This window comes from Microcaecilia unicolor, chromosome 10 (assembly GCF_901765095.1).
Source record: "Microcaecilia unicolor chromosome 10, aMicUni1.1, whole genome shotgun sequence".
Classification (NCBI taxonomy): Eukaryota; Metazoa; Chordata; class Amphibia; order Gymnophiona; family Siphonopidae; genus Microcaecilia; species Microcaecilia unicolor.
The window spans coordinates 204,285,849-204,299,487 of NC_044040.1; the positions used below are offsets into that span (position 1 = coordinate 204,285,849).

At 46.3% G+C, this 13,639-nt stretch overlaps 1 protein-coding gene across 5 annotated transcripts in view; it reads left to right on the top strand.

Moving 5' to 3' along the window:
* FXR1 (FMR1 autosomal homolog 1) overlaps nucleotides 1-13,639 on the top strand; it is a 137,716-nt gene that overhangs the window by 68,551 nt on the left and 55,526 nt on the right. For all 5 annotated transcript variants that reach the window (XM_030215747.1, XM_030215744.1, XM_030215749.1 and 2 more), the window contains exons 7-9: nucleotides 415-531; nucleotides 2,972-3,142; nucleotides 5,856-5,934. In XM_030215747.1, coding sequence (XP_030071607.1) covers nucleotides 415-531; nucleotides 2,972-3,142; nucleotides 5,856-5,934 — 367 coding nt within the window. The remainder of the gene's footprint in view (nucleotides 1-414; nucleotides 532-2,971; nucleotides 3,143-5,855; nucleotides 5,935-13,639) is intronic.

The following is a 13,639-nucleotide window of genomic DNA, read 5'->3' on the forward strand; positions in this document are numbered from 1 at the left end:
TTCAGCGCGCTCAGAAGGCTCTATCGAACCTTTTGCTATGTGAAATTCAGGTTCCTGGGCTGGCACAGATCGCCGACCCAGTTTGAGAATAATCAGCCTGCTGTCTTCGGAGAATACCTGCTATAGGTAAGTATCTTCACTTTATGGGAGACTTATAAATGACTAAAACACCTCCTGATACCAAGTACATAGGGCTTCAGGCACTCATTTCTTAAGGATTGTTAACATTTTGGAAGCTTAATTTTGTACATGGAGTTCATAAATAAAACAGTTTAGAGTGGTTGCCCTGTTAGTCTATTAAAAAAGTGCTCCATCTTTGCTGACCTTTGTTTTATGTAAAAATAATATGGAAATGTATTTTGACTGTTAATATTTTTTTCTTCTGATTTTATAAATAGCTGCTTTATTTTGTAGTCCACCAGTGAAGCAACCGTGAAGAGAGTAAGCATATTAAGTGAGATGCACTTGCGCAGTATTCGAACGAAGATTATGCTTATGTCAAGAAATGAAGAAGCTACCAAACATTTAGAAGTAAGTTTGAGTCCATAAAACCAGTTAAGGGTAGTCATTTTCATAAGTTAAAAGATTGAGGGGCCTAAATTACTACAACAATGCATGTCACTTGCCAGTAACACTGGTGGTAAGACGTGTGTGGAGGAGTGGCCTAGTGGTTAGGGTGGTGGACTTTGGTCCTGGGGAACTGAGGAACTGAGTTCGATTCCCACTTCAGGCACAGGCAGCTCCGTGTGAGAGAAGGTGGTGAACGCTTGGAATGCCCTCCCGCGGGGAGGTGGTGGAGATGAAAACGGTAACGGAATTCAAACATGCGTGGGATAGGCATAAAGGAATCCTGTGCAGAAGGAATGGATCCACAGAAGCTTAGCTGAAATTGGGTGGTGGGGGGAAGAGGGGTTGGTGGTTGGGAGGCTAGGATAGGGGAGGGCAGACTTATACGGGGTCTGTGCCAGAGCCGGTGATGGGAGGCGGGACTGGTGGTTGGGAGGCGGGAAATACTGCTGGACAGACTTATACGGTCTGTGCCCTGAAAAAGACAGGTACAAATCAAGGTAAGGTATACACATATGAGTTTATCGTGGGCAGACTGGATGGACCGTGCAGGTCTTTTTCTGCCGTCATCTACTATGTTTTGTGACTCTGGGCAAGTCACTTAACCCTCCATTGCCCCATGTAACAAACATAAAACATAAAAATGTTACTCCGCTATAAATACAGCATTGTACAACATCAAGCACCACACACAAAAAATAAGCTGTATCACATGGAAATGTATGCAAAGCGACTTGTTGTTATCAAAGTTAAATAAGGTGGCTTGTAATTTTTTTATTTATAAAACCTTGATATTCTGTGAATCACTCTGAAAATGCAGCAAAGCAGTTTACATAGTATAAAAAGATGGGGATAATCAGGGAAGTTAAACAGAAAGGAGGAGAGGGGAAAAAAGAGAAGAAAAAATAAGAAACTAGAAATGGTTTAGCATATGAAAAGTTTGATTAAAGAGCCACATTTTGAGCATGTGCGAATGTAGGAAGATTCTGTTGTGATAAATCTAGGTAAAGTTTTTCAGAGCTTGAGTTAAACACAGTTAAAGGCGGTTTCCCTGATAATGTCCAGGTGAAGACAGGAAGGAGTAGGAAGACGTATATGAGCATTTTGAGACAAGCGAAGAGTCTTTGTGGAGTGCATGGAATCAGCAGTCTTGAAATGTATTTTGCTGAGGGAAGATGCCAGTAGTTTAACTTGTATGCACACAGAAACTAGTAACCAGTGTTCTTGAATTAACAGCTGTTTGACATTGTCAAATCATCGATCCATGTGAAGAAGCTTATCTGCTGTAGGTTGTACAAGCTGTAAATGTTTTAAGGAAGAAAGAGAAAGTCCTGAAAACAAGGAATTGGAATAGTCTAAATGTGTGATAAGAGACAAGATGAGCATCTGAATGCAAAATAAAGGCAAATAAGATCTGATTGAACAAATGCATTGCAGTGCCAAAAAAGAAGACACTACAGCTTTGTGTGTGCAATTTAAAAGTTAATGTTTTTTTTCAAAAATGACTCCTACAATCTTAACTCTATCCAAATAATGTAAAGAATGGATTGGAGAAATGAATAGCTTCACATTTAAAGACATTGAGAGTTAATTTGTTGTCCTTGAGCCAAGAGGAAACTTGCTAGAGGCAAGAATTGAGAGTTAAATTATCTGTGGAATCGGAAGTGAAACTAAACAATTTAAGTGTCATTGGCATAGTAATAAGGGCTATAGCCACAAGGCTGAATTAAAGGAATCAGTGGGGAAATAAATATATTAAGTAATCTTGGTGTAAGAGGTGTAGTTAAGTTTACCCTGTCCTTTACCTCGCCTATTTATTCCCCTACTCTTAATTGTTCTGTCTGTTTACCTGTCTTATTTAGATTGTAAGCTCTTTGAGCAGGGACTGTCTTTTTGTGTGTGGTGTACAGTGCTGCGTATGCCTTGTAGCGCTATAGAAATGATAAATAGTAGTAGTAGTACCATGGGAATATCAATGCTCCTACACACACACACACACACACACAATCCTGCTGCCAGAGTTGTTTAAATAGGCTGCAGGGTCTCTGCTCCCTCCATTCCCTTTTTGTCACAATCCATGGTGGGCTAGAGGTCCTTCTGTGGCTCCACCCTTGTTAAAAAAGAACATTACCGTATCCTCCCATAACCCCCTCCCCCCACTTACTGTGAAATCTGTGGTGCCTGCAGGGGGCAGGAGTAATCTCTCCATGCCAATACCATTTTCCAAAATAGCCCCAAATGAACCCATGTGTGCTCTGTTGCACCCTCCTCCCTCTCCTTTATATTTTTAATAGTTTATCCGTATCATCTCTTCATGTTTTAAAACTTTTCTAGACTTTTTAAAATCAGTTTTGTTTTTGGAGATTTTGTGGCCTCATTTGGCAAATATTTTCCCTTTTATTAGTGCACAAAACAGCTTGCAGCAGCATTTCATGAGGAATTCATTGTCAGAGAAGATTTGATGGGCTTGGCGATTGGAACACATGGTACTAACATACAACAAGCCAGAAAGGTTCCTGGTGTTACAGCAATTGAACTGGATGAAGTTACTGGCACTTTCCGAATCTATGGCGAGGTGAGAGTAACTGTGTAAAAAAAATGCCAACATTTTACCTGCTTTTTAGTGAAGGTTGAATTATATATTTTCTTCATAGTGTGTTTCACAGTTTCTGTTTGCAGAATATCATAGTACCATGTTTTATTTTTTTTTTCAAAGCAGTTGCATCCAGTGTCTGATTTTTTTTCTTTTCATCTTTCTTCTGATCCTTTCTCTAAGAGAGGAAAGGATCATAGAGATTAGTAGTCGGCATGGATAGGACTGGATATATCATATGGTCTTTATCTTCTGTTATTTCCCTCCTCTCTTAGAAATCCCCTGTGTTTGTCCCATGCTTTCTTGATTTCAGATAGTCTCCTTTGGAAGGCTGTTCCACTCATCTACCACCCTCTCGATGAAGAAGTATTTCTTTAGGTTACTTTTGAGTCTGTCTCCGTTCACCTTCATCCTGTGCCCCCATTCCAGAGCTTTCTTTCAATTAAAAGAGTCCTACCTTCTTTGTATTTATGCCACTGAGGTATTTAAATGCCTGTTAGTTAATATCTCCCCTCTCCTGAAGTAGTACTGGAACTTTACAGCAACATCCCTAGTCCTTACTGGCCATAATAGCAAAATCTGACTCTAGATTCAGACCCAAATCTCATGCATGGAGGTACCCAATTCTGTCACTGAGTATTCAAACCAACCTTCATTTGTTCAACTAAAATATAAGGGGAGTCCAAAAACTGATGCATTTTTAAATACAGAAGAACAAGAAACCTTGCAGGAAAAAATACCACAAAGGAAACAGCGAAGGTCAACACAACGGCCTTTCTCAGGAATCTTCCTGTGTTGTATAGATGAGTAGGTAGATGTCACTTGCTGTATATAGTTCAAGCTAATTCGTTTTGGATATGTTTCAATCTCATATCAACTGGTTCTAAGTTCAAGCAGAACCAGCTGCTACAAGATTGAAGCATATCCATAGCGATTTAGCTTGAAATATATACAGCAACACAGGAAGACTCCTGAGGTAGGCCGCTGGGCCGAAACACGGCCGTTTCACATTGTTATGTTGACCACAGAGTTGTTGTAGATCAGTAAACTTTCTAGACTACATACAGCATCATCGTTGTCACTTTCACTGTTTTCCTTTGTGGCATTTTTAAATACAGCATAATTATGTGCCATGGCAACATGAGATTTTGGTAATTGGGATGTTTTTATGTGGACAGTAAATGTTGATGTGCTTAATTACACAGTTGGCTGAATAATGCAACAGCAAAAACATTATATGGTCTTGGTATGTTTTCATATTGTTCTTAGGTGAACATCTTTAGATATCTTAAGTAATACAGCTATTAGATTTGGAGGTGTTCATAATATGAAATTTGTAGCTGGCATCTATAGAAATGGCTTTATGACATTGAGGGATTTTGGTTGCAATACATACTATTTATAGTGCATTAATGACTGAATTCTGTATATTACGCTGAAAAATTGATTCCGATAAATTAGTGCTAAGCGTTATTCTATAAACAATGTTCAGAGTTGGGCGCTGTTTATAGAAAAACGTTTGACGCAAGGATTTACACAACTAAAACCTGGAGTAAATTCTTGCGCCTAAATTAGGTGTGGATCTCCCTTGTTCAGTAAAACTGCATGCAAATTCTAGGAATTCCCCTGATCCACCCCTATGGATGGCTATGGCCACTCCTCCTTTCAGATCTGTTGCCTAAAGATTCATGCACACATTTAAATTAATGCCAATTAGCAATGATTATTAGTGCCCAATTATTGGCGCTAACTGGCTCATGTACAGACTAGGTGCGTGCTCATATTTGTGCACCCAGTTTTGAGTGACATATACAGAATTGGGGTGTAAATGTCTTGTCTTTGATTGTCATGTCAGCAAACCACATTTTCTGTTCAAATTGTTACTTTTTTAAATCATTAACAAAAGATTGCAGTGTATTTGTCTGAATTTTCAACTGAAGTGTGTAGGTCCGTTAAATGAGACATTGAGTTCTTTTCACATCCAGAGATAACGTTTTCTTTAAAATAATTCATCAATGTCCCCAAATCCAGAAGGGTTTGTGCCTTCCCCAAGATTTTGGCTAGCACTGTGCTCACTTGCTTTTTTTTTAATGTAAATTACCTTGCATGTCTTTATTAATAAATAGCTAGTTTATTGTCCATTGTTAATTATTCCTAGTGGTATGTCATATTAAACTTTAGATGTGGTGTTTGGCAGATTGGCCCTTCTCCAAGAACTGGATGATTCAGAGGGTCGATCCACATTTACATAGTCTCTTTGCCTTTAGGTTACCAGTTCTAATCTGATTCAGCTCAGTAGTAATCAAAAATCACTGCTCTCTGAAAGCCTTTGTGTCGTAAGTGATTTAAGTTGTTGTTTTTTCCTCAGATTCCAGTGGACCAGGAACTACATTGATTACAAATTTTTATGCCCTAGTATTTTTGATACTGGTTGGCACTTTAGTTAGTCTCCAGGGATTCTCAAAAGGTTGTAGACTCATAGATGCCTAATTAACTTTCCAGCCTTTGAGGTGGCCCCAACAGAGCAAGGTAAAGGCACATTAAGGGAGGGCAGTGTGAGAGAGCATCACTGTTGCCAAGTTTTTCCTTTTATGTGGATAAATGGAAGTTTTTGGTTCTGCTGTAGCAGCTGTAAATTCATCAGAAGAAATAAACAATGCATTTACAAAATGGTTTACTTTGCTAATATTTCCAGAGTGCGGAAGCAGTGAAAAAAGCTAGGAGTTACTTGGAGTTTGTGGAAGATTTTATTCAGGTTCCTAGAAACCTTGTAGGTATGTATAGTTGATAAAGAGAAATGTTTTTCAAGAAAGCATGCATCACAGCAAGTCTATGATTAGTTATTCTCATACTGTTATAAAGTTACAAGATTCAGAATGGAAACTTCATATTCGCTAAAGATGATGATTTTTGAACACTAGAAAAGTTCTGAGTTAGTAGTAACTTCACTGGTCAGTGAAAACTTTACTAATGCATATTTTTTTACACAAAAAAGTTAATCCGCAATATGGTTTCTACACAGGAGCAGTTTTTCTTTTGTGTTAATAGGAAACCAGCTAAGTGGTTGGGCAGATGGTATCTTCATAAGACTAATAAGTGTTTAAAGATGTAAGCTTTCTTCCTCAGGCATGGTTAAGAGTTCTAAGAGCGTAGATCTTTAAACACTTGTCAGACTAGTAATTTTAGCATCTTTGCTCAGCTGCTATGGTTGTCTTTTATAAAAGTTTTATTCCTTAGCAACTGGGCTGTAGTACCATCCATAAGTGGGTGCTATTCTTTCCTTGCCAGCGGGTGGAGGTAGAGAAACTGAACCTTCCATATCATCAAGCTGATCAATCCATAGACTGGTGGGTTGTGTCCATCTACCAGCAGGTGGAGATAGAGAGCAAACTTTTGCCTCCCTATATGTGGTCATGTGCTGCCGGAAACTCCTCAGTATGTTCTCTATCTCAGCAGGTGGTGGTCACACACAGCAGCAGCTCTGGCTAGGCCTCCAAGCCTAATTCTTAGGTTTTGTTGAGTGCCTGGGGTTGAGGGCTCTTCTTGAGCAAGTGCAAACCTGGTGGCGCCAGGTCCCTCCTTTTCTCCCCCCCTCCCGCTGGCTCCGTTAAAAAAAAAAAATAATAATTTTTTGAACGTCCTTAAAGGCGTTTATTTCGATGTTTATTTAAACGTTTATTGCAGCTACTCACTGGGACACCAGGTCATTACAGCTCGGAGCGGAAAGCAGGTAATTTTTACCTTTTTATAGCGGGCAGGGGGTTCCCCGATTGTTTCTCCACGTGGCATATGGCGTCGGAGGGCGAGGGCGCAAAGAGTCGCTCCCCGGATCGCTTGAGCGCTTCTAGAGGGGATGCGGGGGTCTTAAAGCCTGATTCGCCCTTGTTGGGTGACAGTTTCGTGACCGATGAATGTCCCGGTCCTTCATTCGGCGTGGCGGTTTTTCCTGCCATAAACGCCCATCCCCCGCTCCTCGCCTCCGCCATCTTGGCCGGCCACGCGGCTCGGACGGCTTCTTCTTGGGCCGCCCTTGAGGTTGGAGACATTAATGCCATGAACGCCCTTAATTTGGGCGACGGCACAAAAGCGGCTAAAGTTAAGCGCCGTTCTTCCCGCGCGGCTCCTTCGCGGAGTGTCGCGCCGGATGACATTTTGGATGCGCAGCATGTCTCTCCCCCGCTCTTGCGAGCGCCGGTTGAGGGTGCGTCTAGGGCTGTAGCCCAGGCTGCGGAAGTGCACAGTCTGGGGGGGTTTCTCCCCCGAGTTTGTTTTGCTGCTGCATCAGGCCTTCCTTATGCAAAACGCTGCCCCTGCTCCCTCGTCTGGTAAAGAGGTTGAGGTTCCCAGAGGTAAACGCCCTCGGGTTGATTCCCAGGCCTTGGAGGACTTTGTCTCCTCCGATGTAGATGAGGGCAGCGTATCTGAGTTCTCCCAACGGTCCTTTGCGGATTCCTTGGAGGAGACGGATCCCCGCTCGGTTGGAGCGGATGACCCCTCTGCAGCGCGGCTTTTTAGCTCAGAGGATTTGCCCAACCTGTTAGTGCAGGCCATGGGCATTTTGAAGATTTCCTCTCCGGAGGACGGCTCTCCCTCAGCCCCTATTGGCTCTGCCATTATGCTGGGGACGAAGCGCCCGCCTAGAACCTTCCACGTGCATGATGCCATGCACACCTTAATTTCGGCTCAATGGGATGTCCCAGAAGCGAGCCTTAAAGTGGCTAGGGCTATGTCCCGCCTCTATCCTTTGGCTGTGAGTGAACGTGAGGCCTATCTGTGGCCTACCGTGGATTCTTTAATCACTGCGGTGACTAAGAAAACGGCGTTGCCGGTGGAAGGTGGCACGGCCCTAAAGGACGCCCAAGACAGAAGATTGGAGGCGGCCTTAAGGTCGTCCTTTGAGGCGGCTGCTTTAAGTTTGCAGGCCTCAGTTTGCGGCTCCTATGTGGCCAGGGCGTGCCTGACTATGGTGCAGCGGGCTTCCCCCTCGGATCATTCCTTGGGGGCTGATTGGCCGGCCCTGGAATCGGGCTTAGCCTGTTTGGCAGACTTGCTGTATGATGTCTTGAGGGCCTCTGCTAAAGGCATGGCTCAGACAATCTCTGCGCGGCGGTGGCTTTGGCTGAAGCATTGGTCTGCTGACCACGCCTCTAAATCCCGCCTGGCTAGATTGCCTTTTAAAGGCAAGCTGCTCTTTGGGGTCGAGCTGGACAAAATCGTGACCGATCTCGGCACGTCTAAGGGCAAGAAGTTACCAGAGGTCAGGGCTCGGGCTAGTACTCGTCCCGGTACCTCCAGAGGACGGTTTCAGGAAGCCCGTCGGTACCGCCCGGGCAGGTCGGGCTCCTCTGCCCCCTCTTACTTCAAGAGGAATTTCTCCCCCAAGCAGCATTCCTTTCGCAGAGACCGCCGTCCCGGAGGTGCTCCCTCTGGTCCTCCCCCAGGGTCTCGTACCCAATGACGGGGCCTTGGTCCACGCCCCAGTGCAGATTGGAGGACGGCTGTCCTCGTTTCTGGGCGAGTGGACCACAATAACTTCAGACGCTTGGGTGCTGGAAGTCATCAGAGACGGCTACAAGCTAGAGTTTGCCGACCCTTAAGAGACGGGTTTATACTCTCTCCCTGCAAGTCTCCGGTCAAAGCTGCGGCAGTGCAGCAGACCTTGGACAATCTGATCCGCCTGGGTGCGGTCGTTCCGGTGCCAAAAAGTCAGCTTGGCAAGGGGCGTTACTCCATTTACTTTGTGGTACCAAAGAAAGGAGGTTCTGTCCGGCCTATCCTCGACCTCAAAGGGGTCAATCGGGCCTTGAAAGTGCGGCACTTTCGCATGGAGACTCTCCGCTCTGTTATAGCGGCAGTGAAGGCAGGAGAGTTCTTGGCTTCCTTGGCCATCAAGGAAGCGTACCTGCATATTCCCATCTGGCCTCCTCATCAACGCTTTCTGCGTTTTGCAGTCCTGGGACGACACTTCCAGTTCAGAGCCCTCCCGTTCGGGTTGGCTACTGCTCCGCGGACCTTTTCCAAAGTAATGGTGGTCATCGCGGCCTTCCTGCGAAAGGAAGGAGTACAAGTCCATCCTTATCTGGACGACTGGTTGATCCGAGCCCCCTCTTATGCAGAGTGCGGCAAAGCTGTGAACCGGGTAGTTGCTCTTTTGAGCTCCCTGGGATGGATCATCAACTGGGAGAAGAGCCAGCTGCGCCCGACTCAGTCCCTGGAGTATCTGGGAGTTCGATTCGACACCCAAGTGGGCAGAGTGTTCCTGCCAGACAATCGGATTGTCAAACTTCAGGCTCAGGTGGACCAGTTCCTAGTAGCCTCTCCTCTTCGGGCTTGGGACTATGTGCAGCTGTTGGGCTCTATGACGGCCACGATGGAAGTAGTGCCCTGGGCCAGGGCTCATATGAGACCACTTCAGCACTCTTTGCTGCAGCGCTGGACTCCGATGTCGGAGGATTATACTGTGCGCCTTCCCTTGGACCCAGCAGTGCGCAAGGCGCTGAGCTGGTGGATGCAGACAGACAAGTTGTCTGCGGGAATGCCTCTGGTGACCCCGGAGTGGATTGTCGTCACGACGGACGCCTCGTTGTCGGGCTGGGGAGCCCACTGCTTGGGAAGGACAGCGCAGGGGCTCTGGTCTCCTGCAGAGGCAAAGTGGTCTATCAACCTCCTGGAACTCAGAGCCATTCGGTTGGCGCTTTTGAAGTTCATCCCGGTACTGGCGTTGAAGCCGGTACGGGTCCTGTCGGACAATGCCACGGCTGTGGCCTATGTCAACCGCCAGGGAGGTACCAAGAGCGCCCCTCTAGCCAAGGAGGCTATGAATCTATGCCAGTGGGCGGAAGCGAACCTGGAGCAGCTGTCAGCGGCCCACATTGCTGGAGTCATGAATGTCAAGGCGGACTTTCTCAGTCGCCATACCTTGGAGCCCGGAGAGTGGCAGCTATCTGCTCAGGCGTTCTTGGACATCACGAAGCGCTGGGGCCAGCCGAGCCTAGATCTGATGGCGTCATCGGCCAATTGCCAAGTGCCGCGCTTTTTCAGCAGAGGACGGGACCCTCTATCCCTGGGAGTAGATGCTCTTCTCCAACAGTGGCCGACACAAGAGCTTCTCTATGTGTTCCCGCCCTGGCCCATGTTGGGCAGGGTGCTAGACCGGGTGGCAAAGCATCCAGGCAGGGTAATCCTGGTGGGTCCGGATTGGCCCAGACGTCCCTGGTATGCGGACTTGATCAGGCTCTCAGTCGACGATCCTCTGCGGCTGCCAGTGGAGCAGGGCCTGTTACATCAGGGTCCCGTGGTGATGGAGGATCCCTCCCCCTTTGGTCTTACGGCCTGGCTATTGAGCGGCAGCGTCTGAGAAAGAAGGGCTTCTCAGACAAGGTCATCGCCACTATGCTGAGAGCGAGGAAGCGCTCTACTTCTACTGCTTACGCCAGGGTTTGGCGTATCTTTGCAGCGTGGTGTGAAGCAGGCTCACTTTCTCCCTTCACTGCTCCAATTTCTTCAGTGTTGGCGTTCCTGCAAGAAGGTCTGGAGAAAGGCCTGTCGCTCAGTTCCCTGAAAGTTCAGGTAGCGGCTCTGGCTTGCTTCAGGGGCCGCCTGAAGGGTGCTTCCCTGGCTTCGCAGCCAGATGTGGTGCGCTTTCTCAAGGGAGTTAATCACCTGCGCCCTCCTCTGCACTCAGTGGTGCCTGCGTGGAATCTCAACCTGGTGCTAAGAGCATTGCAGAAGCCGCCTTTTGAACCCTTGTCGAGGGCATCTCTGAAAGACCTGACGTTGAAAGCAGTCTTTTTGGTGGCTATCACGTCAGCCAGAAGAGTTTCCGAGCTCCAGGCACTCTCATGTCGGGAGCCTTTTCTGCAGTTCACTGAGGCAGGAGTGACTATTCGCACAGTGCCTTCTTTCCTGCCCAAGATTGTTTCTCGCTTCCATGTGAATCAGCAGCTCTGTCTCCCTTCCTTTCATAGGGAGGACTACCCAGAGGAATACTCTGCTCTCAAATTTCTGGATGTGAGACGTCATCATCAGATACTTGGAAGTGACCAATGATTTCCGGAAATCGGATCATCTGTTTGTCCTGTTTACAGGTCCTCGTAAGGGTCTGCAGGCTTCTAAGCCTACAGTGGCAAGATGGGTCAAGGAAGCCATTGCAGCGGCTTATGTGGCCGCGGGGAAGGTGCCGCCTATCCAGCTGAAGGCTCTCTCCACTAGAGCTCAGGCGGCCTCGATGGCAGAGGCCGGGTCCGTCTCCTTGGAAGAGATTTGCAAGGCGGCAACTTGGGCTTCGGCCCATACCTTTTCCAGGCATTACCGCTTGACTGTGGCTGCTCGGGCGGAGGCCCGGTTTGGAGCTTCAGTGTTGCGGTCAGGGATTTCTATGTCCCGCCCTGGGTGAGTACTGCTTCGGTACATCCCACCAGTCTATGGATTGATCAGCTTGATGATATGGAAGGTAAAATTATGTATCATACCTGATAATTTTCTTTCCATTAATCATAGCTGATCAATCCATAGCCCCTCCCAGATATCTGTACTGTTTATATTCTGGTTGAATTTTAGGTTCAAGTTTAGCCTTCAGTTACTTCAGGAGGACTTCGTGTTCAAGTTCTTCTTTCACTTGGATTCTTCAAGAGTTGAGACGAGTTTGTGTTACAGTGAGCTGCTGCATTCCTCTCCCCTCCGTTTTACGGGGCTGGATTGAGATTTAAATTCTGCCGGCACTCCCTCCCGCTTCGTGCGGCTGTAGGGCAGCTTTGTACCCCTCCCGCTTCGGCGGTGTTAGGGTCAGTCAGCTCCTCCCGCGGTTGCGGTTGCAGGATAAGCCAGATCCCCCCGCATCGGCGGGGTGGTGTCCCTCCCCCGCTCCGTGGGGATGAGCTGGACGGATTCCCCTCCCCCACTTGTGTGGGGATGAGCTGGGTTAATTCCCCTCCCCCGTTTCGGCGGTGGTGAGCTGGGCAGAGTGTCCCTTTGTGGGTGTAATTCTCTAAGTGCTGAGTCCTGCGGATGGAGCTTTGATATCGACATACTGAGGAGTTTCCGGCAGCACATGACCACATATAGGGAGGCAAACGTTTGCTCTCTATCTCCACCTGCTGGTAGATGGACACAACCCACCAGTCTATGGATTGATCAGCTATGATTAATGGAAAGAAAATTATCAGGTATGATACATAATTTTACCTTCCCATTGACATTACCGATATAACCTGCTGGTGCAGTTGATGGTAGATTGTTCAGGCTGGTGTCCCTGCTCCTGCACCCAGGCCTAGCTCCAAGCAGTTCAAGCAGGTGCTGCACTGTTTGATCAAGCCTAAAGGCCATCTCTCAGGTTCATGGATCCACAGACTGGACCTGGTCAATAGTGGAGCATCCTCCTCTGCCCCCAGCATCACCTGATAGCGACCACTGGGTGAGGCATATGGCTTGTCCCTGCAAGGCCCTGGCACAGGGTTAGAGGGACCCCTACCCCTGGGCTGCCCTGCAGTTCCAGTCAAACAAAATTGGACTGGATTTGCCTGGTTTAAGAACATAAGAATAGCCATACTGGGTCAGATCAGTGGTCCATCTAGCCCAGTGTCCTTCTTCCAACAGTAGCCAATTCAGGTCACACGTATCTGGCAGAAACCTAATTAGTAGCAATATTCTATGCTAGTAATCCAGGGACAAGCAGTTTCTTCCCCCATGTCCATCTCAATAACTGACTCTGGACTTTTCCTCCAGGAACTTGTCCAAACATTTTAAACCCAGATACGCCAACTGCTATTACCACATCCTCCGGCACCGAGTTCCAGAGCTTCAGTATTTCCTCCTAAGTATTTCTATGTAATTTCATTGAGTGTCCCATGTCCTTTGTGCTTTCTGAAAGACTGACAAATTGATTTACTTCTACTTGTTCTACACCACTCAAGGATTTTATAGACCTCAATCATATCCCCCTCAGCCATCTTTTTTCCAAGCTGAAGAGCCCTAACCTCTTTAGCCTGCCCTCATATGAGAGGAGTTCATCCCCGTTATCATTTTGGTTGCTGTTCTTTGAACCTTTTCTAATTCCGCTATATCTTTTTTGAGATATGGTGACCAGAATTGAACACAATACTCAAGGTGATGTCACATCATGGAGCGATAGAGAGGCATTATAATATTCTTGGTCTTAGAATGCTAGGAATTATTAGGAATGGGATGCAAAATGTTTGCTATTTTGGCTGCCACTACACACTGGGCAGAAGAAGGTTTTAGGTACATAGGAGGATGGTGCAATACATGGAAAAACAAGAGACTGTTTTGTTTTTTTACTTTTTATTTATAGCAATTTGAATTTTACAAGTAATAAAAATAAACTTGCAATGAAATATAAAGGAAAATTACTACATTCAGGTAATACAATACACTCTTTGTTAGACCACAAAAATTGTGGGGGAGTGGAATAAGACAAGGAGATCAATTATCTAAAGAAAAATAATAAAGAAGAAAATGACT